Source organism: Oryctolagus cuniculus, chromosome 17, assembly GCF_051225735.1.
Source record: "Oryctolagus cuniculus isolate XC-2025 breed Fujian yellow rabbit chromosome 17, ASM5122573v1, whole genome shotgun sequence".
Taxonomy (NCBI): Eukaryota; Metazoa; Chordata; class Mammalia; order Lagomorpha; family Leporidae; genus Oryctolagus; species Oryctolagus cuniculus.
This window is the reverse complement of record NC_142883.1, coordinates 47,815,253-47,843,124: the sequence shown is the minus strand read 5'-3', so window position 1 is coordinate 47,843,124 and position 27,872 is coordinate 47,815,253. Positions and strand designations below refer to the sequence as shown.

At 54.9% G+C, this 27,872-nt stretch overlaps 1 protein-coding gene across 2 annotated transcripts in view; it reads right to left on the bottom strand.

Annotated features, from left to right (window-relative positions):
- Positions 1-954: 954 nt before the first annotated feature.
- The window catches only part of SGSM2 (small G protein signaling modulator 2), a 35,634-nt gene continuing 8,716 nt past the window's right edge, over positions 955-27,872 (bottom strand). The window contains exons 3-24 of one of the 2 annotated variants that reach the window (XM_002718876.6): positions 17,829-17,991; positions 17,403-17,564; positions 17,059-17,126; positions 16,820-16,965; positions 16,358-16,492; positions 15,714-15,838; positions 15,289-15,356; positions 14,884-15,044; positions 14,604-14,730; positions 12,958-13,092; positions 9,137-9,287; positions 8,329-8,393; positions 8,099-8,244; positions 7,551-7,679; positions 7,094-7,276; positions 4,981-5,361; positions 4,602-4,726; positions 4,033-4,115; positions 3,771-3,880; positions 3,307-3,403; positions 2,671-2,838; positions 955-2,488 (exon numbers count right to left, since the gene is read on the bottom strand). In XM_002718876.6, the coding sequence (XP_002718922.3) occupies positions 2,400-2,488; positions 2,671-2,838; positions 3,307-3,403; positions 3,771-3,880; positions 4,033-4,115; positions 4,602-4,726; positions 4,981-5,361; positions 7,094-7,276; positions 7,551-7,679; positions 8,099-8,244; positions 8,329-8,393; positions 9,137-9,287; positions 12,958-13,092; positions 14,604-14,730; positions 14,884-15,044; positions 15,289-15,356; positions 15,714-15,838; positions 16,358-16,492; positions 16,820-16,965; positions 17,059-17,126; positions 17,403-17,564; positions 17,829-17,991 (3,017 nt within the window). In that variant the 3' untranslated portion in view covers positions 955-2,399. The remainder of the gene's footprint in view (positions 2,489-2,670; positions 2,839-3,306; positions 3,404-3,770; positions 3,881-4,032; positions 4,116-4,601; positions 4,727-4,980; positions 5,362-7,093; positions 7,277-7,550; positions 7,680-8,098; positions 8,245-8,328; positions 8,394-9,136; positions 9,288-12,957; positions 13,093-14,603; positions 14,731-14,883; positions 15,045-15,288; positions 15,357-15,713; positions 15,839-16,357; positions 16,493-16,819; positions 16,966-17,058; positions 17,127-17,402; positions 17,565-17,828; positions 17,992-27,872) is intronic. The other variant, XM_051824504.3, reaches the window with a different exon arrangement.

Sequence of the window (27,872 nt, the reverse complement as noted above, 5' to 3'; positions counted from 1 at the left end):
GAAGGGCTAGGGCTAGGGCTAACCACTTCCTGGTAGCCCATGTGGTGTCCAGCATCGGGGACACAGCTGAAGCCCCTGGCTGCTCTGGTGGTGATGGTCCACTGTCCTCTGAAGGTTATCACTACATCTTAAGGGTAGGTGGAAGCCCCTGCCTCAGCTGGAGCCTGGATGGGAGGGGCCTGTGGCCAGGATAATGGGAAACAAAAATCTCAAGGATGGATCCAGTCACTGCCACTTCCAAGCTCTTCTGTGAATGAAGACAGACAACTCTCCAGGGAGCAAGTCCCCTGGGATGGTGAGTTCTACAGTCAACAGAGGCCTTAATGCTGGGGCTGGCACTGTGGTGTAGTGGGTAAAACTGCCATCTGCTTTCCCCTATGGGTGCTGGTTCCTGTCCCAGCTGCTCCACTTCGGATCCAGCTCCCTACTAAAGTAGTGGAGGAAGGCCCATAATGCTTGGACCCCTGCACCCACATGGGAGACCCGACCTGGAAGAAGCTCCAGGCTTTAGATCAGCCCAGCTCAGGCTGTTGTCAGCCATGTGGGGAGTGAACTAGCAGATGAACTCTGCTTTTCAAATAAATAAATCATTAAAAAAGGGCTCTTAATGCCCAGAACCAGGAAACATGTGGAAGCCCTTCACCTGGAGCCGTGTGTGATGTGAGCAGTGACATGGATGGGGGCAGGCTGGAGAGGGGGGGTCTGTTACCAGGAGGCCCCTGCAGACACTGCAGCCCAGGTTGGGGAGCAGGGATCTGCTCATCCACAGCCCAGGGGCCACTGTTCTGGCCATCGCCCTGCCTTCCAGAGCACCCCTCTCCTGCAGACCTTGGTTCCCATTTTGCCAACCTTACCTTGGGGGCTGGCTCTCTACTGACTGTAGCTTACAGAATTCCCTAACATAGTCACTCAGTGTCCTGGGCCTGTCCCACACGCAGCCCCCGGAGCCTCAAGTGTTGCCAAATGCTGTATTTATTGGTGGGTTACACTGAAGAGTATAGTTTCTGAGCCAGAAAACAGACACACTCTGCTCCTCACAAAACCACTGAGTCACTAAGGCAGGCATACGACGGCCACCCGTGCTTGGTGGAGGCCAAGGAGTCATGGACGATGGGGGTGGGCAAGGGGGTGGGTTGGCCCCCAAACAGGCCGTGCAGCGCCCCAGGGGCAGGGGCGGGCCAGGAAGGCTGTGCTTGCTGGATGCAGAAGGGCTGCTGGGCCCTTTCGAGTTTCTTGAGTGCAGGAAGCCTGCCAGCTGTTGGCGATTGCTGGCAGCCACGGCCCAGGCGTGGCCTCCAGATCCCAGGGCAAGATCTAGCCGGCATGAGTGGGGGGTGGGGGGGATGAGGATGACAGAGCAAGCAACATGCCTGGGCCTTGGGTTAGGAGCTGTGCCCTTCCTGGCTGTGCGGCTCCTCCAGGAGGGGTTCTGAGCCCCTAGGCCTGTCCACCTTCCGAGAAGCACATGGAAGGCAGAGCTGGTCTGGCTTCAGGGACAAATGGGAGAGGCAGGTACCCCCAGCTCCCTTGGTCCCAGGGACTCAGTAGATGCCTGAGACTGGCAAGGGGCTGCCTCAAAGCCGCAGGTCCTGTCCCTCCCCCTCCCTTCAGAATTACCTTAGGGTCCCCTGGAGAGCATATGCTCCCATCACATGGCAGATCACCTGGCTGGCGAGAGCATTGCACAGTCGTCAGGGATATATCTAATGCATAAAGCAGGGCTGGGGGTTGGGGGAGTGAGGCTGTAAACACACATGGGTGCACTGCACAGGGTGTGCGGGTGTGTGGGGGTCACCTCAGGTGGCCAAAGGCAGTGGCAGTGCTACTAAGGTGGGCCGCTCCCACCCTGGCCCCTATCTCCTGAAAGGCAGCCCTGGTCTCCTGCACCGGGGACATGTGCCCAAACTGCTGGCTGCTCTGGCTGCCCCCCCCCCCACCCAGGGAGGGGCTGGAAAGCCACTCTCAGAAGAGATGCAGCTGGAAGCCCCTGGACCCATGCAATTCTTGCTAGGGGGGCCCAAGTCACTGACAGCCCCTCCCAACCCTACAGGGTCCCAGGCTGACCCACGGGAGTGGGGAACAGTCCAGGCAGAGGCTGCAGGTGGCAGGGGGCTGTTCCCAGTTGTTTGAGAGGGGAGCAGAGTAGGTGACCCCCCAAGGCAGCTGCTTCCTGAGGCTGCCCCCTCCCCTCCTAGCTGTGATCCTGACCCACCAGCAAGGCCAGCACTGCCTGGAGTCAGATCCCAGGCTCACAATCACTTTGTTAGCAACACAGCAGGGCAGGCGGGGTGGGCTGGGGCTGGGGCAGTCTGTGTTGTACTGCCCCGGCACCTCCCCTGCTGCACCCCAGGGACCCGGTACCCAGGTTCTCCACAGCTTCTGTCTCCTGGCCACAGCCCTCACTTGTTCTCTATGAGCATCTGCACCTTGTGGACGAGGTCTCGGGCGATCCGCAGTATCTCCTGGGCGTCGTGACGCTCAGCCCATTCTGGGGGAAACATGGATGACTGAAGGGTGGCCCAGAGAGAGGGCAGGAGGCTGGGGGAAGCCCTGTGGCTGACTAGTCTGCTGTTTCCTCCTGGGGAAAGAACCCGCCAGCTCCGCCCAGGTCAGGAGAGGGGCCCCCACAGCCCTGCTGGGGGCAGTCAGGGTGGCTGGACCCACTCATACCATTGAAGAACTTGATGATGTCAGTGAAGTCCATGTTGTTGTCGCGAATGATCTCTCGGTAGGCCTCCACCAGGGCCAGGGCAATGAACAGCACAAAGTGCTCTGAGGAGATATGTCTGGCCGCCCAAATCACCTCCCACACAGCGAACACGTCCTCGTACAGCAGCTCTGGGGACGGGAAAGGGCTGGCAGTCCATCACCAGAGACAGCCACCGGGCCTCTGGGTGAGCCAGGTGGGGAGGCGGCGCAGGGGCCAAAGCCCCAGATGACCCCATTTCACGCAGTCTGGTGCTAGAATGGAGTTCATACCTCAGAGTAAGACCCCACCCTTCCCTTGGCTGCTGCCCTACTTGGGCTCCTGCAGACCTCAGGGCAGCTCCACCTTCCCCGGGCCTTACCTCTCGGAGCTCAGAGAAGACCTGCTTTGAAAGAACTCTGAAGACCGTTACGTGTCAGGGTGTGACTGTCACCCGACTGTACTTGGGAATCACCTAGGGAACTTTGAAGAACTCCATGCCCAGGGCTCTGGCAGGTTCCCAAAGCCCCCAGGGAGTTCCCAAGTGCTGTTAGAATGGAACACCTGAGCCTCTGGGGAAGAGGTGTCTGCCACTGCCTCACGGTCCGACCTCTTCTTACCTCTCTTGAAATCCAGCAGAAACCAGCGATAGCAGAAGTAGAAGTGGGTGTAGTCTCCATTCTGGTGCATCAGCTCGAAGAGCTCCGAGTCCAGGATCTTAGTTGGGGGAGAGGGAGAGCGTGACTGGAAGCTGCTTCTCTGGCCTCCCACCCTCCAGGCCAGGAAGGTCAGTGTGGATGCTGCCCTGCACCCCGCTGTCCCACAGCCCCACTCTTCCCCCACAGGGGCCCAGTGCCCGTGCTTAGCCTCCCCGGGCTCTCGGGCTGTACTCCTTGTAGAGTTAGAGGCTTCTAGGCACCTACACGCCCTCTCTCCTCAACATGTGATAGTGAAAGCAATGGGTTCTTATTGTTTTTTAATAAAAGAAAAAGCTTTGCTGTGAAGGTCAAGGTTCTGGGTCCGTCCCCTGGCCTCCTGTGTGGAGTGATAAGCCCTGGGCTGCCCCACCTCATGCAGAGCTCACCTGGATGAGGGAGCGCATGTTGGCAAAGTGGGTGTCCATGGCGCCCCCGTGAGGGAAGTTCTGGCTCATCCTCTTCATGAGGTGGCTGAAGCAGCTGTAGGCCAGCTGATCTGAGAGGGGATCAGAGTAAGACTGGCAGGGCGGCAGACCCCTGACGACAGGGCTGGCTTCCATGCCCACCTTCCAGACCAGGCTGACTCTCCAGCTCATGTCCACCCAATCCCAGTAACATTTTGGGGACTCCCATGACCCCATCCCTCACCATTGTCAAGGATGACCAGGAGAGGTGCCAGCAGATCACACATGCCCTGCACATAGCCCACGTCCAGGTGCTCCCACACGTAGCTGCAAGCAGAGACAGTTACTGTGGCCCTGCCCCAGCCCCCTGCCCTCAGGGACCCTACCCTGGGGAGATGGCTCTCGAGCAGCCTTCTGAGCAGGCCCCAAAGTGAGCCTTCCCATGACCCTGGAGCACTTGGTGAGGGTCCCACTCCGGGGCACACTGGGCAGCCCATGCCCCTGCCCCCAAGGCACTCAGGGAAAGAGACAAGAGGCCATCGAGGTTTGGAATATAGGGCAGAGGAAGGAAACCACATGAGGCTTCCTCGGAAGTGTGGTCAAAGCTGAGATCTGAGAGACCCCTGAAAATGCAGGTGGTAGGGTGAGAGGTCACAGGAGAGAAGCATTCCAGACAGCAGGGGCCGAGTGTGAGCCAGGTCCAGGAGAGAGGAACACGGCACCTCCTAGACCTAACACTGCACACAGCAACTGATGGCAGCTGTGGTGGGGCTGGGGTCCCTGCCTCCCCCGAGCCCTGCCCCGCAAAGGCACCTGCACATGATGTCTCTGAGCCTCTCAAGGTTTGGGGGCGTGAAGTACCAGTAGTTGCGGTCACATCTCTGCACATCCTTGTCTATGCGGTGCAGATTTAAGGCCACGGTGTCCAGTAATTCTATCTGGAAGAATGGAAGGCCCTCAGGGGTGAGACTTGCCAGCCAATCCCATGTACTCAAAGATAGGCAACAAGACAGGGCACCCAGGGAAGCTGAGAACAGTGTCCTCTAGAGATGTGCAGAGAAGAGCTCAGAACTCTTCTCCAGGATGGTCAGAGCACCCCAACATCCACCCTGCCACGCCATCCCCAAGCTCTGGGACGTCAGAAGGACCTCTGGGGCCAGCTGGGAACAGTGCCCAGGGACTCTCCACATACAGTGTAGGCAGCAGCACACACAGCCACCAGGTCCTCCCCTGCCTCCAGCTCGCTGGCCTGCGGATCCTTCTCCTGGCTGGGCTCTCGGGGCCTGGAGGTGTGAGCTGCAGGGACAGGCCCGTCGGAGCCTTCCTCCACACCACCATCCTCTTCGAAGCCCACACTCTGCCCCTCGTCCAGGCTCGACTGGATGCCTGAGGCCACAGAATAGTTGCGGGAGGATGGCAGCCCTGAGTCTGGAGAGTCGAACTCTACTGACTGCTGCTGCTCCACCGCGGCAGTGCCCGGGCTCCCTGCTCCTGGCTCTTGTTCCAGCTTTGGTGGAGAATCTTCAGGGCCCTGGGACCCTGGGGGCTCCAGGTCATCCACAGAGATAAACACCTGGTGGGGGTGAACAGATGCTGAGTCCTACCTGCACACCAGGACCTTCCTGCAGTCCCCACCTCCTCCCTAGGTCAGAATGGAATCCAGATGGAGAACTGTCCTCACTCCCCCTCCTCCCACCCATGGCCTCTAACACAGCTACTTAGGCACCAGGCTGGCTTCTGACCCAGGCAACCAGGAGAGAAATAAGGCTCTGAAGACCCCACCTTCAGCCCTGCCCTGTCCCTGCTGTGGCTGCTGCAAGGAAGGAGGGGGACCAGAGGCCTGGACACTGGACGCCAACTTGAGCCAATCTGCATCCCACAAATGAAGTCATGAGACCAGCAGAGCTTACTTAGTGGCTTGGTATGGCTTCTGGGCCAGAGGTTTTAGGAAAAACAAATTTCTTCTTATTTTTGGAATTGAATGTTCAGCAAGGCAAAAGCTTCTATAGCAAGTATTTACTCGGTCACATCAGCCTTCAGCTGATGTGGGGTAAGAAATAAAAGGAAACATCCTCTACTGAGTGGACAGTCTACTAAGGAGGGGTCAGATGCAAACAGGCTTTTCTTCTACCTGGACTAGGATGGGAAGGGATGGTTCTCATTTTGGGAAAGAAGCAAGATATCCGGAATAAGGCCACAGTCTGGAGGCACTTGAGAGCCAGCAAGGAAGTCTGGGAGCTGGGGCAGGCTTGGGTTGTCACAGAACCCAAATCCAGACAGAATGAGAATATATTCATGAATAGGGAATTAAGAACAAAGCACAAGCTGGCGCCGCGGCTCACTAGGCTAATCCTCCACCTAGCGGCACCGGCACACCGGGTTCTAGTCCCGGTCGGGGCACCGGATTCTGTCCCGGTTGCCCCTCTTCCAGGCCAGCTCTCTGCTGTGGCTAGGGAGTGCAGTGGAGGATGGCCCAAGTCCTTGGGCCCTGCACCCCATGGGAGACCAGGAGAAACACCTGGCTCCTGCCATCAGATCAGCGTGGTGCGCCGGCCGCGGCGGCCATTGGAGGGTGAACCAATGGCAAAGAAGACCTTTCTCTCTGTCTCTCTCTCTCTCACTGTCCACTCTGCCTGTCAAAAAAAAAAAAAAAAGAACAAAGTACATGGAAAAAAAGAGTATGCATTGCTACTCATAATATTTCTATAAGTCTTGCTCCAACTTATGCTTTCTCTTATTATTAAAGGTACAGTAAAGTGACAAAAATACACATATCTAAAGAGAGAATTTTGAAGAAAATATACACAAATTAGCAAACAGGATGTCCTTAAAAATGGGACTTGGTCTTATCAGTGTTACATTTCCTAGAGGCAGAGGTGACACCATGAAGGATCCCCCATCCACACTGCGAACCAGCACCACGCAGTCAGTTCTGTACGGCTAAGGAGACCCAGGGGGCCACTGACGTGCCCCCTTGCTTTCCGACAGTCTCAGCGAAGTCTCTACAATCAGAGGCTGTGAAAGCATAGCAGTGAAACTGAGACCAAGGTTCAAGGAAGGAAGGTATCTCTAAATCCCAATAAACCCATCTTTCCCTACTAGTTTGTTAAAACAGAACACAATGCACTATCTTATTTTATTCCTACAACACCCAGGGAGTTATCAATTTTTCAGTTGAAGAAATTTATATATAGACACTAAGCTTTCCTCCCAGGGCTCTACTGCCAGTCAATGTCAGAAGCTGGGCTGGTCACAAAATGCTGTGGTCCCCGCGGAACCCCACCCCCAGGCCCCAGCTGGCTCACATCATTGCTGATGGTGGAATCCCGGTGGAGGAGGCGTTGCACGTGGCTGTCGACGCTGCTGCCCGAGGAGAACTTGGCGAGCGTGGTGGGGTGAGCCTCCCTCTCCCGCTGCCTCACCGCCGCCTCACAGGCCTTCCACTCCGCCAGCACCTGCTGGTACCTTGCTGCCACCACTGCGTCCACCTGCACTCAAACCACAGTGTAACCATGGGGGATGGGTGCACTGGGCCCTCCTCTTCAGGGGCTGGGCAGGCACTGGACCTCCGGCTCTCAGTCTCAGAGGCTGGACTGCAGGGGGCAGGTGGCAGGGTAGGGCCGGGCAGAAGACCTTGGGGCTAATTTGCTAACATCTTCCTTCCAGCTAGGAAGGGCTGGCTGAGCCTTCTGAGGCCTCCTCCCCGTGTTCCCTTGGCCCAGCTGCCCAGCTCCCAAGCCCATAGGAACAGCATCCCCTTACCTGCTCCATCTCCTTCTTGCTCATGCCAAACTTGTAGTGGCCAAGTAGGAAGGGCCAGACATCTTTGCGGATCTCATGCTCCACGCCTCCGTAGTAAACTTGCCGCAGCAGCTCCAGCTCCTTGTAATTCTGAGGGGCCCAGCAGGTGAAGGCTGTGCAGCCCCTGCAGTCCCCCTAGCCCAGGTGGGTGTACCCAGCCCACAGAGAGCTGGGGCCCACAAGGGTGCTTTCGTCACTCTGCTGGAGCCCAGGTAAACCCTGCTTGGGGCAGCCACATCCTCCTGTGCCCTAGATGGGATCCAGTCCCCCCTCCTCCCTTCCATGGTAGAAGGAGCCTAGACAAACATAAGGATGACACTTCTAGCCCAGACCTTCAGTGTGGATCCACACACTCAGCTATGACCCAGGTTACCTCCCAGTCACCTACCCTAGCCTGGAACCCCAGCCCCAAATGCTCACTCAGTCTACAAGTTTCTCCCAGACCTCTCCTCGCTTCCAGCTCTGGCCCCTTGACTGACCTCTTGGCCAGAGAGCCCCAGAGTTCACACCTTTTTGTCCTTCTGATACTTGCTCCACACGTCCTTGGTGAGGCCCCCTGAGGCCCCGGGGGGCCGGTCAGGGGGGATGATGTTGTGATGCACCAGCGCTGACAGGTGGGTCCGTACTGTGGACAGGTGGCGGCAGTAGGCCAGCCCTGCAGTGGGACAGCAGGAGGCTGTGACTGAGGCACCTCCCCAGGGGCTAGCCCCCTCACAGCCCCACCCCACTGCACACTCACAGCCGTAGAAGGCCCGGGACACAATCTGTCTCTTCATGCTCTCACACAGTAGCCGGAGGGGCAACCTGTGGGAACAATGTGGCTCAGAGGGAGGGGGCTGTGACCCCTCTGCTGGGAAGAGGACATTCCTGTGGGGGCAGGGAAAGGGAAGGCCAATGGGGCAGGAGGACCCTCAGCCCAGAAACCATCAGTAGGAACCTACTGTCCTTGCCGGCCACTCTGGGCAGAGTTGCTGGGGGCCCACTCTGGTCCTCAACTACCCAGGAACCATGGGCAACTGATTGTACATGAATGAATCTTGGTTTCCTTGTGTGAAAATGGCAGAGTGCCTGAGGATCATCAGGAGTGACAGGGCAACAGTGAAGAGGGAGGTGGAGGAGAGCTCCCGGCCAGTGGCGGCCGCTCACACACACTGCTCCCAGCCCCCGGCAGCTGCCCAGATGTCTCGGGCGTGTTCTCAGACACACAGCCTGACAGCAGCATCATTCCACATTGTACCTACTACGTGCCAGGCACGACCCTGGGTGTTCACGTGGCTATAACTCATTCAGTCCTTAGGAGCACCTTGGAGAGCAGGTAACATGATGCCCACTTTACAGCTGAGGAAACAGGATCAGAAATGAACCTAGAGGCTCAGAGACTCAGCAACTTGGCAGAGTCATGTGGGTAGCAGTGGTGGAATCTGAGACCAAGTCTGTCCAGCGCCAGAGGCCACCCTGTCATGCAAGCGACACAGCCTCTGAGGACAGATGGGCACACACGAACGGACATGACGGGGAAGGCCGGTGTCCCAGCACTGCTCACTCACCGGTCAGGGACACGACGACAGTGGCAGGGGGCTGCGCAGGGGGAGCTGCTGCAGGAGCAGGAAAGGCAGGAGCTGTGGCTGCACAGGGGCTCCAGGTGCCAGGGTGGCAGGCTGGGCCCAAAGCCCTGCATCTCGATCATGTCACCAGCATCTAGGGGCAGGAAGGGGGCTGAGGTCAGGCCCAGCAGGTCTGGTCCCCCAGGCACCCTGCAGCATGCCCACCTCCGTGCCCAGAGCTGCAGCATGAAGCCACTTGCTAGTGGAAAATCACAAGGATGGTGCCTGCCTGGTCCAAAGCCCAGAGAAGGAAACGGTGGGGAGGGGGAGCCTCCCCTGAGCCTGGAGAGGGTTGGCAAGGTGTCCCTGCATGTGACAAAATACTCGGACTGACTCATGGATGAACGTGTCTGTCTCTGCCTTACTACCAGAAAATACTTGCTTTTCTAGAGGAAGGGAAAGAAAGAGAGGGAACAGCAAAAGCCAGATCTGCCCAAGGGGTGACCACCTCTCTTGCTGTTCCATGACTCAGCCTGGGTCTCATGGGCAAGCGCTGGGATGTTCAGGAAGGTGCTCTGGAGCCTCCCCTCCAGGGGAGGGCCACCTGGCCCACAGGCCTCGCTTGTCTGAGGGCTTCTAGATCTGTGGCCAGTGGTAAATAGGAACACTGCTCTCTGCCCAGGCCAGGCACCCCTGCTGGCAGTTTGTCTGATTCCCCGTTCTTGCCTTGTCTAACTGCATTCGGCATGGTGGTCTCCTAGAAACAGAGAACTGAAGGGAAGGGCAGAATTCCCAGGGCTGCCAGGCTGCTCTGGGCATGCGGGTGTAGCCAGGCACACAGGCACAGCCTCCAATCGCCAGTCCCAGAACGTGCCCAGGTGCAGCCTCTGGAGACGGCTCTGGGGCATCTATACCTCCTGCAGACACAGCCTTCTCTGCCAGTCCCACTGGCTGAATCCAAACTCAAAACCCTTGAGAGTTTCCAGAGCCTGAGGGGAAGCTGGTATGGCCAGTGAGCCACAAGGATGAAGCAGAGTGAGGGCATAAAGTGAGAGGGACTGGGAGCGACGCCAGGAGGGAGAGAGAACAGAGTGAAGAGTGAAGAACAAGGAGAGGAAGAGCTGTGTGTGCTGAGGCCTCTCTCAGCAGTGCTTTTCTCAGAGAATCTGGTGTGGCCCTGGCCTGTCGCAGTCTGGCATGGTTTAGGTAGGAGCCAGGCTCTGGCCTGGGTGTGCCTTAGTGGACGGGCTTGACTGAACCCCCGTTAATCTCATCAGGGGTTGCCCTGCCTTGGCCCCAGGGCCCTCTTTCCAAACCCTTGGCCGGAGTTTTCGTAGATGTCTGGCTCTTCAGCTCCACCAGGAGGCAAATTAAGGGAACATATTTGGTGAGGGGGGCTGCGGCTCTGGGAGCGAGGGACAACAAGCCATGCCCGAGACTCAGGGAATCAGAGAGGGAAGGGACAGGTGCAGGTGGGGTGAGGTGGGGCAGGAGCTGAGTCCTGCAGCAGGCAGGAAAGAGGCCAGTCTTGGGAAGAGCTGGGGTGGGAGTAGGCCCAGCCAGGCAGGCAGCAGGCAGCAGGCGGGCAGGCAGGAAGGGCAACAGGTGCAGGGAGTGGGCAGAAAGGGATACAAGCTCATGCCCGAAAGCAGGGCCCAACCAAGGCCGATCTCCTGGGTCAATGCTCTTCACCTTAATTCTCCAGGAAGGAGCTGAACCTGCCAGCATTGAACACTGCATCTCTCTGATTTAGCCCAGTGCAACAGCTGGAGCTCTGGAGTGCCTGGGTGAGGGGCAGCAGCTGGATGGGGTCTGCCGGGTCAGCTTGGACTCTGACTCTCCCCTCTGAGCATGAGGACAAACAGCCAGGGTGGGGGAACCCCACAGCCCCTAAGACTCCGAGTGAAAGGTGCCTGGCCTGGAGCAGAATTAGAGTGAACAGCATCTCTGCTCTGTGGGAGAGGAAGCAGGAAAGAAGGGGGAGGGGAAGGAGGGAAGGGAGATCTGGACACCCGCCACTTGATTGACATGCACAAGTCAAGCATGTTGCAGGCCTGAAAAGCAACGGCTAGCAGAACGGCCTCCACAGTGTTGTCATTATGGACTGGAGTGCAGCTGGTGGCTCCTGACCCCAGCACCCATGGATTTGGCTCTCTTGCCCCCTCTGCTTCCTCAAGAGCTGGGGGCTGAGCGGCTGCATATACTCTGTTGGTTTAGCCCCTGAGTTCCCCGAGAGGATGCCCAGACAAGCCTTGAGGCCTTTAGGCCCCATGGGCCTGGAAGTTTCTCTGATCCCACAGGCTTCAGCCCTAAAACTAGTCAGAGATAGGCTTTCTATTGCCAAATCTGCCAAGACAAGAGTTCTGCTGGGATCCGCCAGTCTGACTAGCAGTTCATGGGGTAAGAAGGTGCTCTGTGTCCCACTGTCCAGAGTTCAACCTTCCCACATTACTCAGAGTTAGTTAGCTTGTGAATAAGCATCAGCCCCAAGTCCAGGTTTACAAGAAACCATATGGCAGGCATGTGTGCAGGCAATAAACACAACAAGTAGGGCCTGGCCTATAGACTTATATTGGAAAGGCTGGAAGGGAGGGCAGGCCTAGAGATGGGGCAGGTGGCAGAAGGGTTGGCTGAGGGTGTGCTGGGTGTGTCCCAGGCCATGGGGCTGGCTGTTCAAGGGTACAGAGACTGATTACTAGCTTTGCAGCTGAGTTAAGGAGCTATGCTCCTTGGCAGAACTTAGTGGAAGCAAGGGGGAATGTGATATAGTCTGTAGCCTCCACAGGGGCAGGGAAAGAGAAGATATTGATTCAGTAGCATGGGATTGGGTGGGGGAAGGGCTAGATCCCTAATCTCCAAGAGAGCTGGCCTCAGCCTCATCCCATGCAACCTTTCCTTACGAACCCTATCTGGGTCTCACAGGTCCCCTGGCTTGACAGAGCTCCCAAATGAATAGGTTCCCTCTCTGCCAACCCACCTTTGTGCTAAGAACAATGGGTGGTGACAGAGGAACGCTGAGGGTCAGTGGGCACTGGGCTGTGACATTTCTAATGAAGGAGAACTCTGCAATAGTGGACTCTGAGGTCCACGAGGTAGGGACAGGCCTGTCTTTTATCTCTGGCACAGCCCCGGGCACACACGAGGAGACAGCTTTGGGATGGTGAGATACTTGCTCAAAACCCTCATCCGTGCACCAGGGACACACCTGCACCTGTGCTCCCTCCTGGACACCATCCTGCAGGTATTTCTAGATTTCACGCTAAGCTACCAGGCCATGCCTGCTGGGAAAACAACCCTGTAATCTCTTCCTTGGCGGTCCCCAATCTCACTTGACCCACAGGACTCAACACCTGTCCAGTCTCTACCCCTGCCCTAGGAAGGGACTGGCGTCTTGGTCCTATTTCCTTTTACTAGGGAGTCAGAAGCACAGGGCCTGTCTTTCTAATCAGCAGTAAGAAACAGACCACTGTCTGGCGATGGCCAGCATGACTCCCAGGAAGAGGAATGGGCTCAGAGAGCCATGTAGGGTACCCCCCCAAGAAGCAATCAGATAACCAGACCTTCCCGTCGGTGGCTCCTCTTCCCTCAGGCATGAAGCCACTCCTTACAGCCCACAGCTACTCCCTGTGGTGTCCCCTCTTCTTGCCGGTACCTGTCTGCCCTCTTCTCTCCCTCCCTGACAATCCTGCTGATGGAAGGGAACTGCCCTGGGTGCAAGTCCCCTAATGCCAACACTGCCGTTTGAGCCCGGGCGGTGGGTGGCAGGTGGTCCCAGGGGTGGGATGGGGGACGAGGTGGGTCAGGGGGAGGGGAAGGATAAAAACCTTTCATCGGATTGGGAGCTGTGAGGTTCCGCGAGCAGATCATTGAGAGCATCGCGTGGAGTTTATCCTCCTCTTCCTCATCATCGTCCACCGAGGCCGCGCGGCTGGCCGCTAGGTGGTGGTAGTTAATAGTGACTGCTCAAAGAGAAGAGCAAGAGAGGCAGAGGCATGAGGACCCTAGTCCCTGGGCAGGAGGGACCGGACTCCCTCCGTAAGGTAAGTGGAATGAAGTGGGGAATCACCTTGAACCTGCAGGGGAGACAAGGGGGGTGAGGAGAGGCCCTCAGAGCTCTTTCACTGGTTTACTGGGAGAGCACGGAAGCAGGTGGGTGGCTGCATCCAGCTTCCAAGCTCCGTTCTTTGGAGGAGACCCTCTCTGGGAAGAATAGAAGAGAGAGACTGAGGAGGGCGATGTGAAAGATGGGCCTGGCACTCAGGAGCTCACCAGCCCTGGCAGACAGATCCTGATCACTCTTCAGCTGCCGTCACGGTCAGGCTGGACCAAACCTGAAGATTACCCCTAAATCCTTCTTTTCAGGCTGTCAGTTCAACCTTCTCCCCCGAGGGTTTTTCCAGAGCTGTCCTCGAGGAGCCTGAGTTTTGGCTCCATGGTGCACTGGCTGGCTCTCTGGGGAGGTGGTCCTTGCCATGACGAGAATCGGGAAATGCCAAGGATTGAAGAAGGGAAGCAGGGACTGAATAATTGAAACCGAGCAACAGCTGGTGATAAAACACTAGGTTTGCAAACACATTCTGGCAAAAGATGTGTCTTCTTGCCAGGCACATCTGAGAGGGGGGCGAGAATCCCCACACCCTGTGCCCTTCAAGCCTGCTGGGATGGTCTGTGCTGTGGCTCTCTGTGTGCTGTCAGGGTCATCTGCCCACTGATGCAGAAACAACTTGTTGACAACTCTTTGGCACCAGTTAGGAAATTTAGGGAGCAGGTGGGCGGGCTGGCAATAAATGCTTTGGGCTGGCAAATTCCCTGACCTTATCTACTAGAAAAGCAAGCCTGGTCTAGAGAAAACTGACCACAAAAGGAACTTTGGGGGTGGCAGACACACACGGACAGACTCCTGGGGCCCAGGGGTTTGTGTCCAGGATAGGGCTTGACCCACAAGGGCTAAGCCACTTTAGGCCCCCTAGCTTCCAAAGTCCCCTGGGCAGTTCCAAACCTCACCCTCTTCAGATGCAAGCCCCTAATTCAGCTACAGTTTTCATTGCTGGCAGCTGGTTTGAGGAGGGCTCTGACTGTGGAGGAGTCAGTGAACAATGTGCACCATCCAAAAAGAAGCACTGGTCCCACACCCAGGCCACCGTGTAGGGGTCGGGCGGCAGGCCGACGAGGAGCAGATAGCTCTCCACCTTCCATCTCTAGTCTCCACATTCACACTCTGGGGCAGGGCATGAGAGGATGACTAAGAGTCTTGTACGTGACTCCTGGGTCTGCTGGGGCAAGAGTGTGGGATGAGGAGCAGGACAGCTGGGCAGAAGAGGGGCAACTTGTCACAGGAGTGGTCTGAGGGTCACGGGATGGACCTCTTGTCTCGGCCTGGCCTGTCTGCCACCCCTGTGGGGGTGATGCTGTGCTCGCCCACCTCCCTGGGCAGCTTTCCTCCTCCCCAGAGGAAGCCTGGGACACTCACTGTGCTCATGCCTGTGCCCAGGGTAGATGATCCGGAACACGTAGTCTGTGGCCCGCCCCACGCCCAGCTCCTCCGCCTCTATAGACCGCATGCTGCTGCGTTTCCGTAGCTTGGGGAACACCTTCCCCTGCGGAGGGTGAGGGGTGGTCAGCCTGGCCAGGGCAAAGTCCCATTCAGAATCCCCTCCAAGAACTCCTCATGGAGAAAGGAAGGGGAAGGGGCAGGCAGAAGACCCACTCCACTCAGTCTGGGCCCCAGAGCCTCCCATGCCCTGAGGTACCTTGCCCTGCTGGGTCCACAGCGGGGGCTCCAGCTGTCCTCGAGGCAGCAGCCCATTCTCCAGGCAGGACAGAAAGGACAGCAGGTGTCCTCCCTGTGGGAAGTGCAGCGGCGGCCTCTGGATGCCATCCTGGCTCACCAGCACAAGAGTGCCTCCATTCTCTGGAGGGTGACATGGGGAAACGGGGCAGGGGTCCTTCCTTGAGAGCTCCCCAGCCATCACCATGGCCATATCAACCAGGCCTGTGGGCTGGGGAGGAGGCTATTCAGGCTGGAGCAGGACCTGGGAGCCTTACTGATAGGGACAGTGAGAGGACAAGAAGTTCAACAGGCCCCATGCAAGTGCACAGTGGGGAAGAGGTCAACTCTGCCTTTCCCCCTGGTGCCCAGGACAAGCCAGGCTTACTTTGCTGGTGACAGTGGATGCAGACGATCTGACTGAAGGGCACCACCAGGGCATAGTCCCAGTAAACACTAGAAAGGAACCACGTGGTGTCATTAGGCCTGCCATCCTACCTTCCTTGTCCCCTGGCTCTACTACCCTTTGAAGCCATCCTGCAGATAGGATGACCATTGCTGAGACGTGACTTTAGCTGGCCTTGTCCTTTGACCCCTGCGCTGCCTCATGGCACTGAATCTTTCAGTCTCAGCCACCTAGAGCTTGGCTCAGGCAAGCCTCTTCATGCCCAGGCTTGGCGCCATCTTAGAGAGCTTGGGCTCTCTGATGCTGCAGCCACATGAGGAGGAAGGCCTGCCCCCTGGAGTTGGCTGGATCTTTCCACCCCACTGCCTCCTTCCCTGGCTCCTGGGAGCAAGTTCCAAAGCCCCCACCTCTTTTCCAGCTCGGAGTCCCCCAGAGTCCCGTTCATGAGCTGGTTGGGGGTCCACTTCAGAGTTAGGCTCTCAGCTGACTGGTGCAGGGAGAGATAGCCAGGGACAGCCTCCATGTCCTCCTTCTATAGGGAGACACACACCAGAAGACAGAGACGACGAGGGGTGGATAGGCTCTCAGGGAATGCTATGGGAACAACCCCAGATGGGAGCAGGGAAAGTCATGCCTGTCACAAGGGCTGGGCAGAAGCAAAGAACAGGGACCACATGGCAGACCTGGGCACCTCCTCTCCCTGGCTGGCCTGGTGCCACTGGCTCTATTCCATCAGTCTCCTAGATGCCAGATGCATCCTGGGCCAGCCACACCCAAGTTAGGCATACTCCCTGCCTGCTGGCTGCCATTCCTACCCCTGGATGGCCTAGGTTCTCAGTTAGCCAGAGCAGGTGCCATCCATAGTCCTGTCAGCCCGAGGCTGGGCACGAGTCAAATGAAACAGTGCAGTGAGGGGTGGGGTGGGTTCTTTCCCCCTGTTCTTTGGCCAAGCTCCTTAGAAAAGGAATGACCGTGGCTAAAGGCTGCCAGTTCTAGGAGAAGCAGGAGTGGGAGACTGAGAGGAAGGGGTGGTGGCACTGAGCCTTCCTACCGGCTGCACCAGCACATTGTTCTTGCCGTAGAGCAGCCGTGTTCTTGAGTTCTGGTGCAGAGACTCCACATACTCCCGAGCACAGGCAGCCAGCCTGTCTTCCGATGCGCTGCCGCTTGAGTGCCGCTTCCGGATCTGTATGAGAGCCATGGCTCAGCCGCTAGCCTGGGAAATCCCACTTGGGGCTGGAGAACCCTCAGGCTTCTCTGTTGAGCATCTCTGGCTGACCCAACACCAGGGTCTGCCCTGCTCCGTGTGCTCTGCTATTGTCTGTGCTCCAGCCATGGGCCAGCAGGGGCTCCCAGCATTTACGTAAGTGCTAGTGTGGGCAGAAGACTCTCCTGGGGTGTCTAGTGTCTTGGGATATGTCTGAGGCCCATCCTGTCTGGACGCCAGATTCCTCTCCCCATAGGCCCATGGGCACAGATTGGATGATTACGGGGTGGGGACAGGGACACCTACCCCGAGAGCTGGGCGCTTTGCAGGAGAGTCCTGGCGATTGGGGGGACCCCGGATACGGTGCCTCTGGACCAGCTCATCAGCAGAGGGGTCGGTCCAGTAGTGATCGGCTGTCTTGAGCTTTGTGTATTCCAAGGCACAGGGCCCCACTGTGGAGACAGAAATGGCCAGCTTAGTGGGGCTCCATTGGCATCTGTCCCTCGGCACAGTGGCCAAGCACAGGCCTCTGATCTCAGACTCACCTAGAAGAGAGGCCAGGATCGGGCCAAACACAGGGTCTGCCAGTAATGCCTCCTTCTCGTAGTACTTGCTGCCAGGAGAGACAGATCGGGTGACTGCCAGAGCTCCTGCACTCTTTCCAGGACGGTCAAGCTCAGCAGGCAGGGACATCCCCACCAAGAAATGATCTACAAGGACTGAGCTAAATTATGAGGTGCCTGGTATGGTCTGTGCTTCAGAGGCTAAAAGGGGAGATAGAGGCAGGCCTACAGGCTGTCAGAGACAGCAGGTATCCTGAGAGGTGGGGCTGAAGGGCTGTTGAGGAGGTGGGCTGAGGAAGAGGCCGCTTGTGGGATGGAGCAGTCACCTGCAGTTTTCCGCCAGATACTGTACAACCCTGTCCAGAACTTTCTCGATGAGCGCGGTGCGTACCCATATGTGTTTCAAGGCCTGTGAGCTGAGGGCTGGGGCCTTCCCGCTGGCCGAGCCCTGTCTCCGCAGGGCCTCTTGGCTGTTTCCTGAGGGTTTCCTGAAAAGAAGGGAGAACTTTAGGAGTGACACTGGGTATGGGCCCTGGTGCCGCTAGACAGGAGTCCCAAAGACTGACTAGGGTAGAGAGCTGAAGGAGGGCTACAGATGTGCCTAGAAGAGGCCAAGCTCTGCCCTCAGGCCAACCCTTTACCCAGAGATCCCGATGCAAGAAACAGGCACTGGGAGCCAAGCTCCAGGTGGGTCATCCTTGGTAGCAGTAAATGGCAAGTGGAAAGAGCAGAAGGGAGGGCCCAGGGCTCACCTGCCCTCCACTTGTTGTTGCAGCTCCAGTACCTTGTGGCAAATCTCCCCAACCACTGGGCACGTCTTCCCCACCTTGGTGAACAGGGCCGCCATCTTGTCACTGCGCAGGAAGCCAGCAGCACGGCGTCTCAGCTGATGCAGGAGGCAAGCCTCCACTGCACCTGGGCCATGGAGGAAAATAGTACCTGAGCCTGGGCAAGAGCAGGTAAATAGACAAATACTCTCCTCTTTCCCACACCTGTGGACAGGTGGAGGCAAGGGAAACACTGACCCAGGCCATGACTAGGGGCAGGCCAAGGAGACAGACAGACATCCCCCCCCACTTTCCCTTCCCTCTGCCTCTGCCCAGCATGGACCTGAGAGCTTTGAGGTGCATGCCTCCTGTATACAGCAAAGCCACTGCGAGCTGTGAGGACCAAAGCTGTCCAGTACCCCTACTAGCTCGGCCTGAGTGGCTTCACTCCTGACCCCAAGGGCAAGAAGGAACAGCACCTATAGGACAGGGGACACAGGGGGCACATGGTCCAGCAACCCGCCTGGAAAGTGTGGTGACATGGTTGCTAAGGAATGGGGTTCTGGAGGAGCTAAAATACTGATGAGGCCACTGCAGAGATCAGACCCGACAGTGGCCCCTGGATTATTGATGGACCTGGGAGCCAAGAGGGAGAGATTTCTCTTTTCCTTGCTGGGTGGGCGTCCCTTCATTCATTCATGTTTTTAGGGGCTAGGCTTAACTTCTCCATCTGGATCCTGCTTACCACAGAAAGACCCCTCAGGATGGAAAGAAGAGTTTGGTGGAGGAAGGCAGAAAATTGGCCTGGACGGTTGCTAAAAATATCAGTGTGGGGACAGGTGGGACTTGGCACTGCTGAGGCCCAGCGGACTGCTTTACAGGTGCAGAGGGGAAAGGCTGGAAAGGAGGAAGGGATCTGATCACAGTGACACAGTAACAGAGCCAGAGCTAGAAGCCAGGGCCCCAGCCCTGCCCTGAGTCCTTTCATCACCTCCAGGTGGGTTTGGGGAGACAGCTGGGGGAAGGGGCTTCTCTGTTACAGGTACTCTTTTTCACATGGACCGAAAAACAGCTGTGCTGGAGACAGGAAGTCAGACAGAACAGGGTCTGACCTTATTGTGGCCACTCATTGCTTCTGAGGACTCTGGGCAGGTAAATAACTCAATTCTCTGAGCCTCAGTTTCGTCACCTGTGAGATGGGAAGGCTTCCTAGGACTGGTGTGAGGCATGACAAGAGATGAAGCCTGTGAAACGCCTAGCACAGGTCTGGCTCTAGAGAGGCACTTGCACCCACACGCATGCCAACTCCTGACTCCTCATCCTTTGTGTTCCGATCCTATTCCACAGCCAATCTGTAAGGGCAGGGTTGTTGCAGGACCTCCTTGGCAAGGAGAGGAAGAGGATGCAAGGGAAAGAGAGGCACAGGCTGCCCTAGGGAGAGACAGAGAGAGAGAGAATCTTCTCTCCACTGGTTCACTCCCCAGATGGCCACAACAGCTGCAGCTGGGCCAATCCAAAACCAGGGGCTTCTTCCAGGTCTCCCACGTGGGCACAGGGGCCCAAACACTTGCGCCATCTTCTGCTGCTTTCCTAGGTGCATTATCAGAGTGCTGGATCAGAAGTGGAATAGCCAGGATTTGAACCGGTGCCCGTATGAGATGCCAGCGCCTCAAGTGGAGGCTTAACCTACTATACCACAGTGCTGGTCCAAAGCCACTCTTTTAGAAACAGGGGAATTCAGGCCCTGTCAAGTTTATTTTGGCCAGCACTATAAAACATGACTTAGAGAATAATTACCAAAAATAAAATTTTTTTGTCTTCAGTTTGAGTAACTGACATAGTCACTGCTGTCCTACGCTGGAGTTTTGTTTGGCAGCTTCTTGGAATGAAGCCAGGAAGGGAGAGTGAGGCCCTGGGACCCACCTAGAGGACAGCAGTGCAGTGAGAGCATCCTGGGGAGGGGAAGCAGGCAGGAACGCCTTCCTCCTTGGGCCTCTCCTTCACAGTGGGCTCATACATCTGTGTGCATGCAGACAGATGTACTTCCACATGCCACACACAGAAGGAGCATGTGGGGAAGGCTTTGGCTTGTGTCCACATACTCCTCTCCATGTCAGTCCTCCTGGTCCTTGGAGGTCTTATGTGGCCCTGGGGTGAACAGGAGAATGACTTGTGCCACAGTCTCTTGGTCCTGGGAATGCTGCAGTTACAAATCTGCGCCTGTGGGAAGGCAGTGACCATTTCCTGGGATTGCACTCTCCAAGCAGCATGGAGAGAGAAACAGCACTGAGCAGAGCCAGTGGCAGCAGGTGGCACCAGTCCTGCAGGGAATCATGTGACTAATTGCTGAGATAATGAGTCATTAGCCTTCCCACCTTCCCCAGGCGACTGCACATGCAGTGAGGCCTGGGAGCTGGGGAGGGGCTGCACTGGCACTCCCATCCTGCCTGGCCTTACCCACCTTCAGGCACAACATAGGGTCATTTCGGGTGAGCAGAGGACTCCTCAGCAATTACTGCAAGTAGGGAACGCTGAGAGGAGTGCAAACGTTATGCCCTGTGCCCTGGCCCACCTCTTGCCCCTCCATTCCTTCTGTGAAACCCAGACAATGTCTGGGGAAGCGAAACCCCTTCATTCCCTGAGACCTTTACAGCAGGTATTCCTGAGCCAGCTCCAGGGGCTCCTTGGCCAGTGATTGTGCACATCACAACTGTCCCTCCTCACTCTCAGTGGGGTGTCCCCATTGAGAACTGGCACTGAAAATGTTACTGTGTGCAGCCTGTAGGAAAATAACAACACTAACAATTGAGAACTATTATCCTAAGGAGGTTCTGGGTTTAGGCCTCTGGGGCTCTAAAGACCCCCTAAAATTGTTTGAAGTGTAAATGCAAATTATTGATGAGCTCTAGAATGCATGTGTAAGTGAGTTTTTCCTGGATAAGGGATCCATGGCTTTCAAGTTCTGAAAGAGGGCCCCTGGGGCTGGCACTGTGGCATAGTGGGTAAAGCCGTGGCCTGCAGTGCTGGCATTCCATATGGGTGCTGGTTCAAGACCTGGTTACTTCACTTCCAATTCAGTTCCCTGCTAATGCACCTGGGAAAACAGTGGATGATGGCCCAAATCCTTGGGTCCTTGCACTTACATGGGAGACATGGCAGAAGCTCCTGGCTCCTGGCTTCAGATTGGCCCAGCTCAGGCCATCGTAGCCATTTGGGGAGTGAACCAGTGGATGGAAGACCTCTCTCTCTCTCCTCTCTGCCTCTCTGTAACTATGCCTTTCAAATAAATAAATCTTAAAAAAAAAAAAAAGAAAAGAAAAAGAATGAGGATACTGTCTAGGAACTAATAATGGAAAGCTCTCCAAAAGCAAAAGGCCAAACAGTATGTATGATACTATTTCATTACAAAAAGGGTGAGTGAACAAAGAATATAATCTCTTTATTATTATTAAAAATTTCAGGGGCAGACACCTGGCCCAGCAGTTAAGTCACTGCTTGGAACTCCTGCATCCCCATTTCTGAGTGCCTGGTTTGAGTCCTGCTTACTTCTGCTTCTAGTCCAGTTTCCTGCTAATGTGTACCTGGGAGGCAGCAAATGATGGCTCAAGTACTTGGGTCCTTGCCACCCACATGGGAGACCTGGATGGAATTCCAGGTTCCTGGTTTGGGTCTGACCCAGTCCTGGATATTTCAGGCATTTGGGGAGTGACCCAGCAGATGCAAGATCTCTGTTTTTCTGCCTTTCAAATAAAGTGGAAAAAAAAATTTTAAAAAAGAAAACAAAGTTCAGAACCGAGTGGGCATTTAGCCTAGCATGTAGGATGCCCATGTCCAACATTGGAGCGTGTGGGTTCAGTTCCTAGTTCCAGCTCCTTACTCCAGCTTCCTGCTAATGCAGACCTTCAGAGGCATCAGTGATGGCTCAAGTAGCTGGGCTCCTGCCACGTGCGTGGAAGACCTGGATCAAGTTCCCAGTTCCTGGCTCTGACCCAGTCTAGCCACTGTGCACATCTGGGGAGTGAACCAACAGATAGGAGTTTTCTCTGTCTCTCTCAAATAAATAATAATAATAATAATAATAAACTGTACAAGGATGCACAAGAAACAAAGTGGTTACCTGTGCAGCAACTGGTAAGTAAAAGTAGGGAAATGGGGACAGGAGAGGGAACAAGACTTTTCCTCACATACTTTTTATATAGTTTTGATTTTTGTATCAGGAAAAAATAATTGCATAGGTGTCCATTAAGCTTGGATACCACCAGTTTTCATAATGAGATCACCTCCAACCCAGGAGTGAATCAAAACTCACACAATCCAGAAAGGTTGGGATCTACTCTTTTACCAGCTTCCTCAGCAAATAAATCTCCTGAATGGCTTGGTTCCCCCCCTTAGAAGGGTATCTGGGCTCTGCTTAGGACAGCATCAGATGAGCTGAAGAGGACAGGGATCAGGGAAACAACTCAGAGGGCTGGGACAAGCCTAGGTGTCTCAGGAGCTCATAAAAACGAACTAAAGCTATGGCTGCCAGGAAATGCAGCAGAGGCTGGGAAGGGGTCCTCAGGAACAAGGCTGGGTGGAGGAGTCTCCCCGCCCATTTAACTTTCACAGTGGACTGCTGTGCTCAGCAACTAAGGGGCCCAAGTAAGGCCAGCCCCTGTCTGGCCTGGTAACAGTGGGACTTGCAGGACGGTCTTCAGAGGACCAGCCCTGTGTTGTTGAGGCTCATAGGCATAGCATCCCTAGTTAGCATCATATGACAAGATGCTGGGCCCAGGTGCTCAGCCAGGAGGGATGCACACGACCAGAGGGTGGCTGTGGCAAGTGTAGTTGAGGCCCTCCCACGTCTGGCTGTGTTTCATCCTGTACTGCCAGCTGCCATCTGTGCAAGAGAACCAAGTGAGGAAGTGGAGGTAGAGCAGGCAGCCACAGGTAGTCCATTTTGGTCCTGAGGCTTTGGGGGCTACTCAGAGCACAATTTTCAGAAGCCAAATGCCAGAGTCACTAGTCTGGGCCCCCAGATAGAGGAGCCACGCTTGCCAAGCAAGGGAGAAACAGATAAAGAGCTGGATGACCTCTTCACAAGTAGGTGCTCGAGGAGAGGTGAACAGCTGTATCCCAACCCCGCTGGAGAAGCCAGGGTTTCATCTGCAGCAGATGAGGTGGGAGGAGCAGAAAGGCATTGCCAGGCACCATCTGCCCCTCTCCTCCGGACTCTCAGACTGGCTATTTCCACCCAGGGACCTCAATAGCTGCCTAGGCTCAGAATGAGCATTTCAATGGTAACCAGGGTTACCAGTTTTCCCAGTCTGCACTGGTGATACTGGCTGTTTGCTGCAACTTTGGGGGGGCATCTGGCCTTGCTCAACTCCCTAAATAAAAAAAAATAAAAAAAATATAAAAAAAAAAAAGAGCACTTTCGTCCAGACTTCAATTGGAAGGAGAAAGAACTGCCCTGATTTTTTGGTACCAAGGTGAGGGACATGAAATTCAAAGCACATATTGTCCTTGCCCTCCACTCTCCCCCGCCCAGAATTGTGGGGCAGAATCTGCATGCACAGCACTCAAGGTGGCTTCCCAGGGAGCCAGGACAGGGCCAGCCTCTCATGCAGTAGACAGAGGTGTGAGCACACTCACCCACTTTGGACCCACTTTCCCTCAGAGTGTCTGGACACCTTGGGTCCACTGTGCAATGACCAGAGCTGTGTCTACTTGACAGTTGACCCTCCTTAATGGAAGAGTCCTCTAGTCCCCGTCCTGGGTAGGCCTCACAGCACACCAATTCCTGGGCAGCACAGAGCTTCCAGCAAGACACACGTGGGTGGTTCAGGCAATGGCTCCTCTCCTTACTAGCTGTTTGACTTTGGGCAGATCACTAAATTTCTCTGTGCTTCATTGGGTCTCAATGGGTACTAGGTGACCAAGCTGACGAAAAGCAACTGCACATGTACACAAAGGTGCAAAAGGTGCCTTGATCTCAGCCCAGCACTCTGAAGGTGTGAGTGAAGGCTGGGGCCTTTCCTCTGGGCACCTCGTGCCCATGGCCTGCCCCCTTCTCCTGTACCTATGGATGGTCTGGCTGTGCTTGTCTCTCAGGCCACCCTCTACACTTGCACAGATGGAGTCTGGTCCCTTTCACCTTTCCAAGGACATTGCTCTACCAAATGTGCCTTCTCTTTTCCTATTCAAGTTTCCCTTGGCAGATAGTTTCCATTTGAATATAAACATTCCATAATTTTTTCAACTTAAAAAAGTACCGTTCTCTCTGCCTCTCTTTCTGTGTGTAACTCTGGCTTTCAAATAAATAAATCTTAAAAAAATAAATAAATAAAAGTGCCACCACCACCTTCCTTAGCCATATTAGTATGGTATTATTAGTATAGCCATATTAGTATGGCCCATTTAGCTTCACCCTTTATGTAAAATTTCCCAGGAAGCTGTCTATATTTGTTAACCCTATATCTTCCTCTTCCCTTTTTTCTTTTCTAAATAATCTCATTACAGAAAATTCTAAACAAATATAAAAGTAAAGGGGACAGGAGTAAAGAAACCTCAATTGAAACAATCAAGTTGGGGGCTGGCTCTGTGGCATAATGGACAAATCTGCCACCTGGGATGCCTTCTGTCCCAGCTGCTCTACTTCTAATCCAGCTCAGATGCCTGAGAACGATGGTCTAAGTACTGAGTCCCCTCTGCCCACGTGGGAGACATGAATGAAGCTCCTGGCTTTGGCCTAGCCCAGACCTGGCTGCTGCAGCCATTTGGAGAGGGAATCAGTGGATGGAAGATCTGTCTCTGTTGCTCTGCCTTTCAAATAAATGAAAATAAAAAGAAATTTTAAAGATTTATTACTTATTTGAAAGTCAGAGTTATAGAGAGACAGGGAGACAGAGAGAGAGAGAGAGAGAGAGATCTTCCACCCATTGGTTCACTCTCCAGGTGGCTACAACTGTCAGAACTGGGTCCAAGCTGAAGCCAGGAGCCAAGAGCTTCATTCGGGTCTCCCATGTGGGTGGCAGGGGCCCAAATACTTGGACCATCCTCTGCTGCTTTTCTGAGGTCATTAGCAGGAAGCTGGATAAGAAACAGAGCAGCTGGAACTCGAACCATATGGGATTCTGGCATCACAGGCAGCAACTTGGTCTGCTATGCTATAATGCCAGCCTCCAAAATAATTCTTTTAAAGATTTATGTATCTGGGGGCTGGCGCTGTGGTGTAGTGGGTAAAGCCGTTGCCTTCAGTGCCGGCATCCCATATGGGCACTGGTTTGAGTCTCCACTTCCAATCCAGCTCTATGCTATGGCCTGGGAAAGCAGTAGAAGATGGCCCAAGTCCTTGAGCCCTGCACCCATGTGGGAGACCCAGAAGAAGCTCCTGGCTCCTGGCTTCAGACTGGCGCAGCTCCAGCTGTTGCAGCGACTGGGGAGTGAACCAGTGGATGGCAGACCTCTCTCTCTCTCTCTCTCTCTCTCTGCCTCTCCTTCTCTCGCTGTGTAACTCTGACTTTTGAGTAAATAAATAAATTTTTTAAAAGATTTATTTATTTAAGAGGCAGAGTTACAGAGAAAAAGTGAGAGGGAGAGACAGAGAGAGATCCTCTGCTGGTTCACTCCCCAGATGGCTGCAACAGCTGGAGCTGGGCTGGTCCAAAGCCAGGAGCCAGGTGCTTTTTTTCTTGGTCTCCCACATGGGTGCAGGGGCCCAAGCACCTGGGCTATCTTCCTCTGCTTTCCTAGGCACACCAGCAGAAAGTGGATCAGAAGTGGGATAGCCAGGACTTGAACTGGCGTCCACATGAGATGCTGGCTAACACATTACATCACAGCACCGGCCCCCAAAAATAAATTTTAAAAATAAACAAAATAGAACCTTACTCAACACCTACTGCACAGCCTACTCCATGCTGTAGGCTTTACCTGCGTTGCTCCCCTAGTCTTCACATCGACTTCTGGGAGCAGAATCAGAGATGAATAACTGACTATGGTCACATACTTATGAGCCTGGGTTGTTTGACTCCCAAGTCCCTGCCACACAGTGCCACTATATGCCCTCAGCCATGCCCCAAGAGAGGGTAAAGGAATTCAGTTCTTCTAGAGGTCCTTCCTACTTGATCATTTCTGAATGAAAGGAAGAAGTCAGGTAGCCTGAGAAAGAGCTGTTCGCTTCTGCACGCAGGTGGGAAGAAGGAATCCCTTTTTCTGAAAAGAGCCAGGCTGAAAACTGCCTGGAGTCTGAATCACAGAATGTGCTGAAATATCTCTGGCTGCAAAATCCCAGGTGGGATGCAAGCCTTCGCAGCACCTGCTTGGCTCCCAGCTCATTAGCATCCCCTTGCCATTCCCTGAAGGAGCTCACTGCAGGGCAGACCTTCCTAGCTAATGAAAACTGCTTAGCAACAGGGAGCTTGTTAATAAAGCCTGATGTTATTCCCAGCTCCACGGACTCCTCCCCCGTCTCCCATTACAGCTCATCCTCAGCCTGAGCAACCCGCAGGTTGACCTACCTGCACACAGGAGTGCAGGGAGCCTGCGGACTGAGGCCTGGCCTGGCCCATCTGGCCTGGGTCCTGCCCCTGTGCTTCTGGTGGGGGTGGGTGGACACTGAGGGTGGCGGTAGTGGTAGTAACATTACTTAGCCTGAGAACCTGCTCTGCCAGGCCACAAGCCTCTCTGTGGGCCTGGGAAACCTGTTCTACCCACCAAAGGCTAAAAATCCAGCCTCAGAGCCCAATCAGAAGAGAGTAAATAGAAAAACTGTGCAGGCAGACATTCCCAGAACGGAGTCAGAGGAGAGGGCAGGCCCAGAAAAATGATGGCTTTCTCCAAGGCTCATGGGTAGGTATTAAATTATCTCAGATCCCCTGATGGCAAGAGAACAACTGTGCCTTCTTTAAGCAAATGGATTGCTATTTCAGATATAAAGTTCAAAGGCAAAACATGGGACACTTTGCTGTTTAACTCCCTTCTAGGGGAGAGGATGATGGCAGGAGATATCAGCCTACCAGTGGTGGTTCAGCAAACAACAGGGAAAACAGGAAGCATTAATTTGATCCAACAGTAGGCCTTCACATTAAAATAAGAAAATGCAAAGACTATATAATGGAGCAGGATGCAAATTTGACACTTTTAAGACTAAAAGGAGTATCAGAGATCCCTCTCCCAATGGTGGTAGTTTTGAGCCCTGCCTGTTCTCTAAGCCTGACTCTTCACCAGCACGTGGGAGACAGTCCCGCAGGTGCTGAGCTGGCCTCAGGTTTGGGGGCAGCTGCTGCACTGCAGCTGTGTTCTGTAATAGGATTCCTACCAGCCAGGTTTGCTAGAAGATCTTCCTCCCAAGGAAGGTTTCTACTCCCAGGACCTGAGTAACTTCTGGACTGGCAGGTTTCAGCAAACACTCAATAAACGCACCTTTTTCAGCAGTGCTGGGAGTCCCGCCCCTAGCCAAGCTAAGTGTGTATGTGTGCTGGGGGCAGTTAGTTCTGTCCACAACTACCCTGGGTTTGCCTTGTCCATGGCCAGGGATTCTTGGGTTCCATTTCTAGGGCTCTCCAGGAAGGTTCTCTTCTGAGTCAAATGTCTGCATTCTTTTTCTTTTTAACAGGCAGAGTTAGACAGTGAGAGACAGTGAGTGAGAAAGAGAGAAAGAGACAGAAAGAAAGGTCTTCCTTCCGTTGGTTCACCCCTCAAATGGCCAATACGCCCGGTGAGCCGCGCCAATCCGAAGCCAGGAGCCAGGTGCTTCCTCCTGGTTTCCCATGTGGGTACAGGGCCCAAGCACTTGGGCCATTCTCCACTGCCTTCCCGGGCCACAGCAGAGAGCTGGACTGGAAGAGGAGAAACTCGGACAGAATCTGGTGCTCCTACTGGGACTAGAACCTGGGGTGCTGGTGCCGCAGGCGGAGGATTAGCCAAGTGTGCTGTGGCACTGGCCCAAATGTTTGCATTCTAAAGAAGCTCAGAGAAGCTCGTTTCGTCTAGGCCCACCTCTCCTCCGTCACTCCCCTAGTCCTCTTTTCTCTCCACAAAGGGACA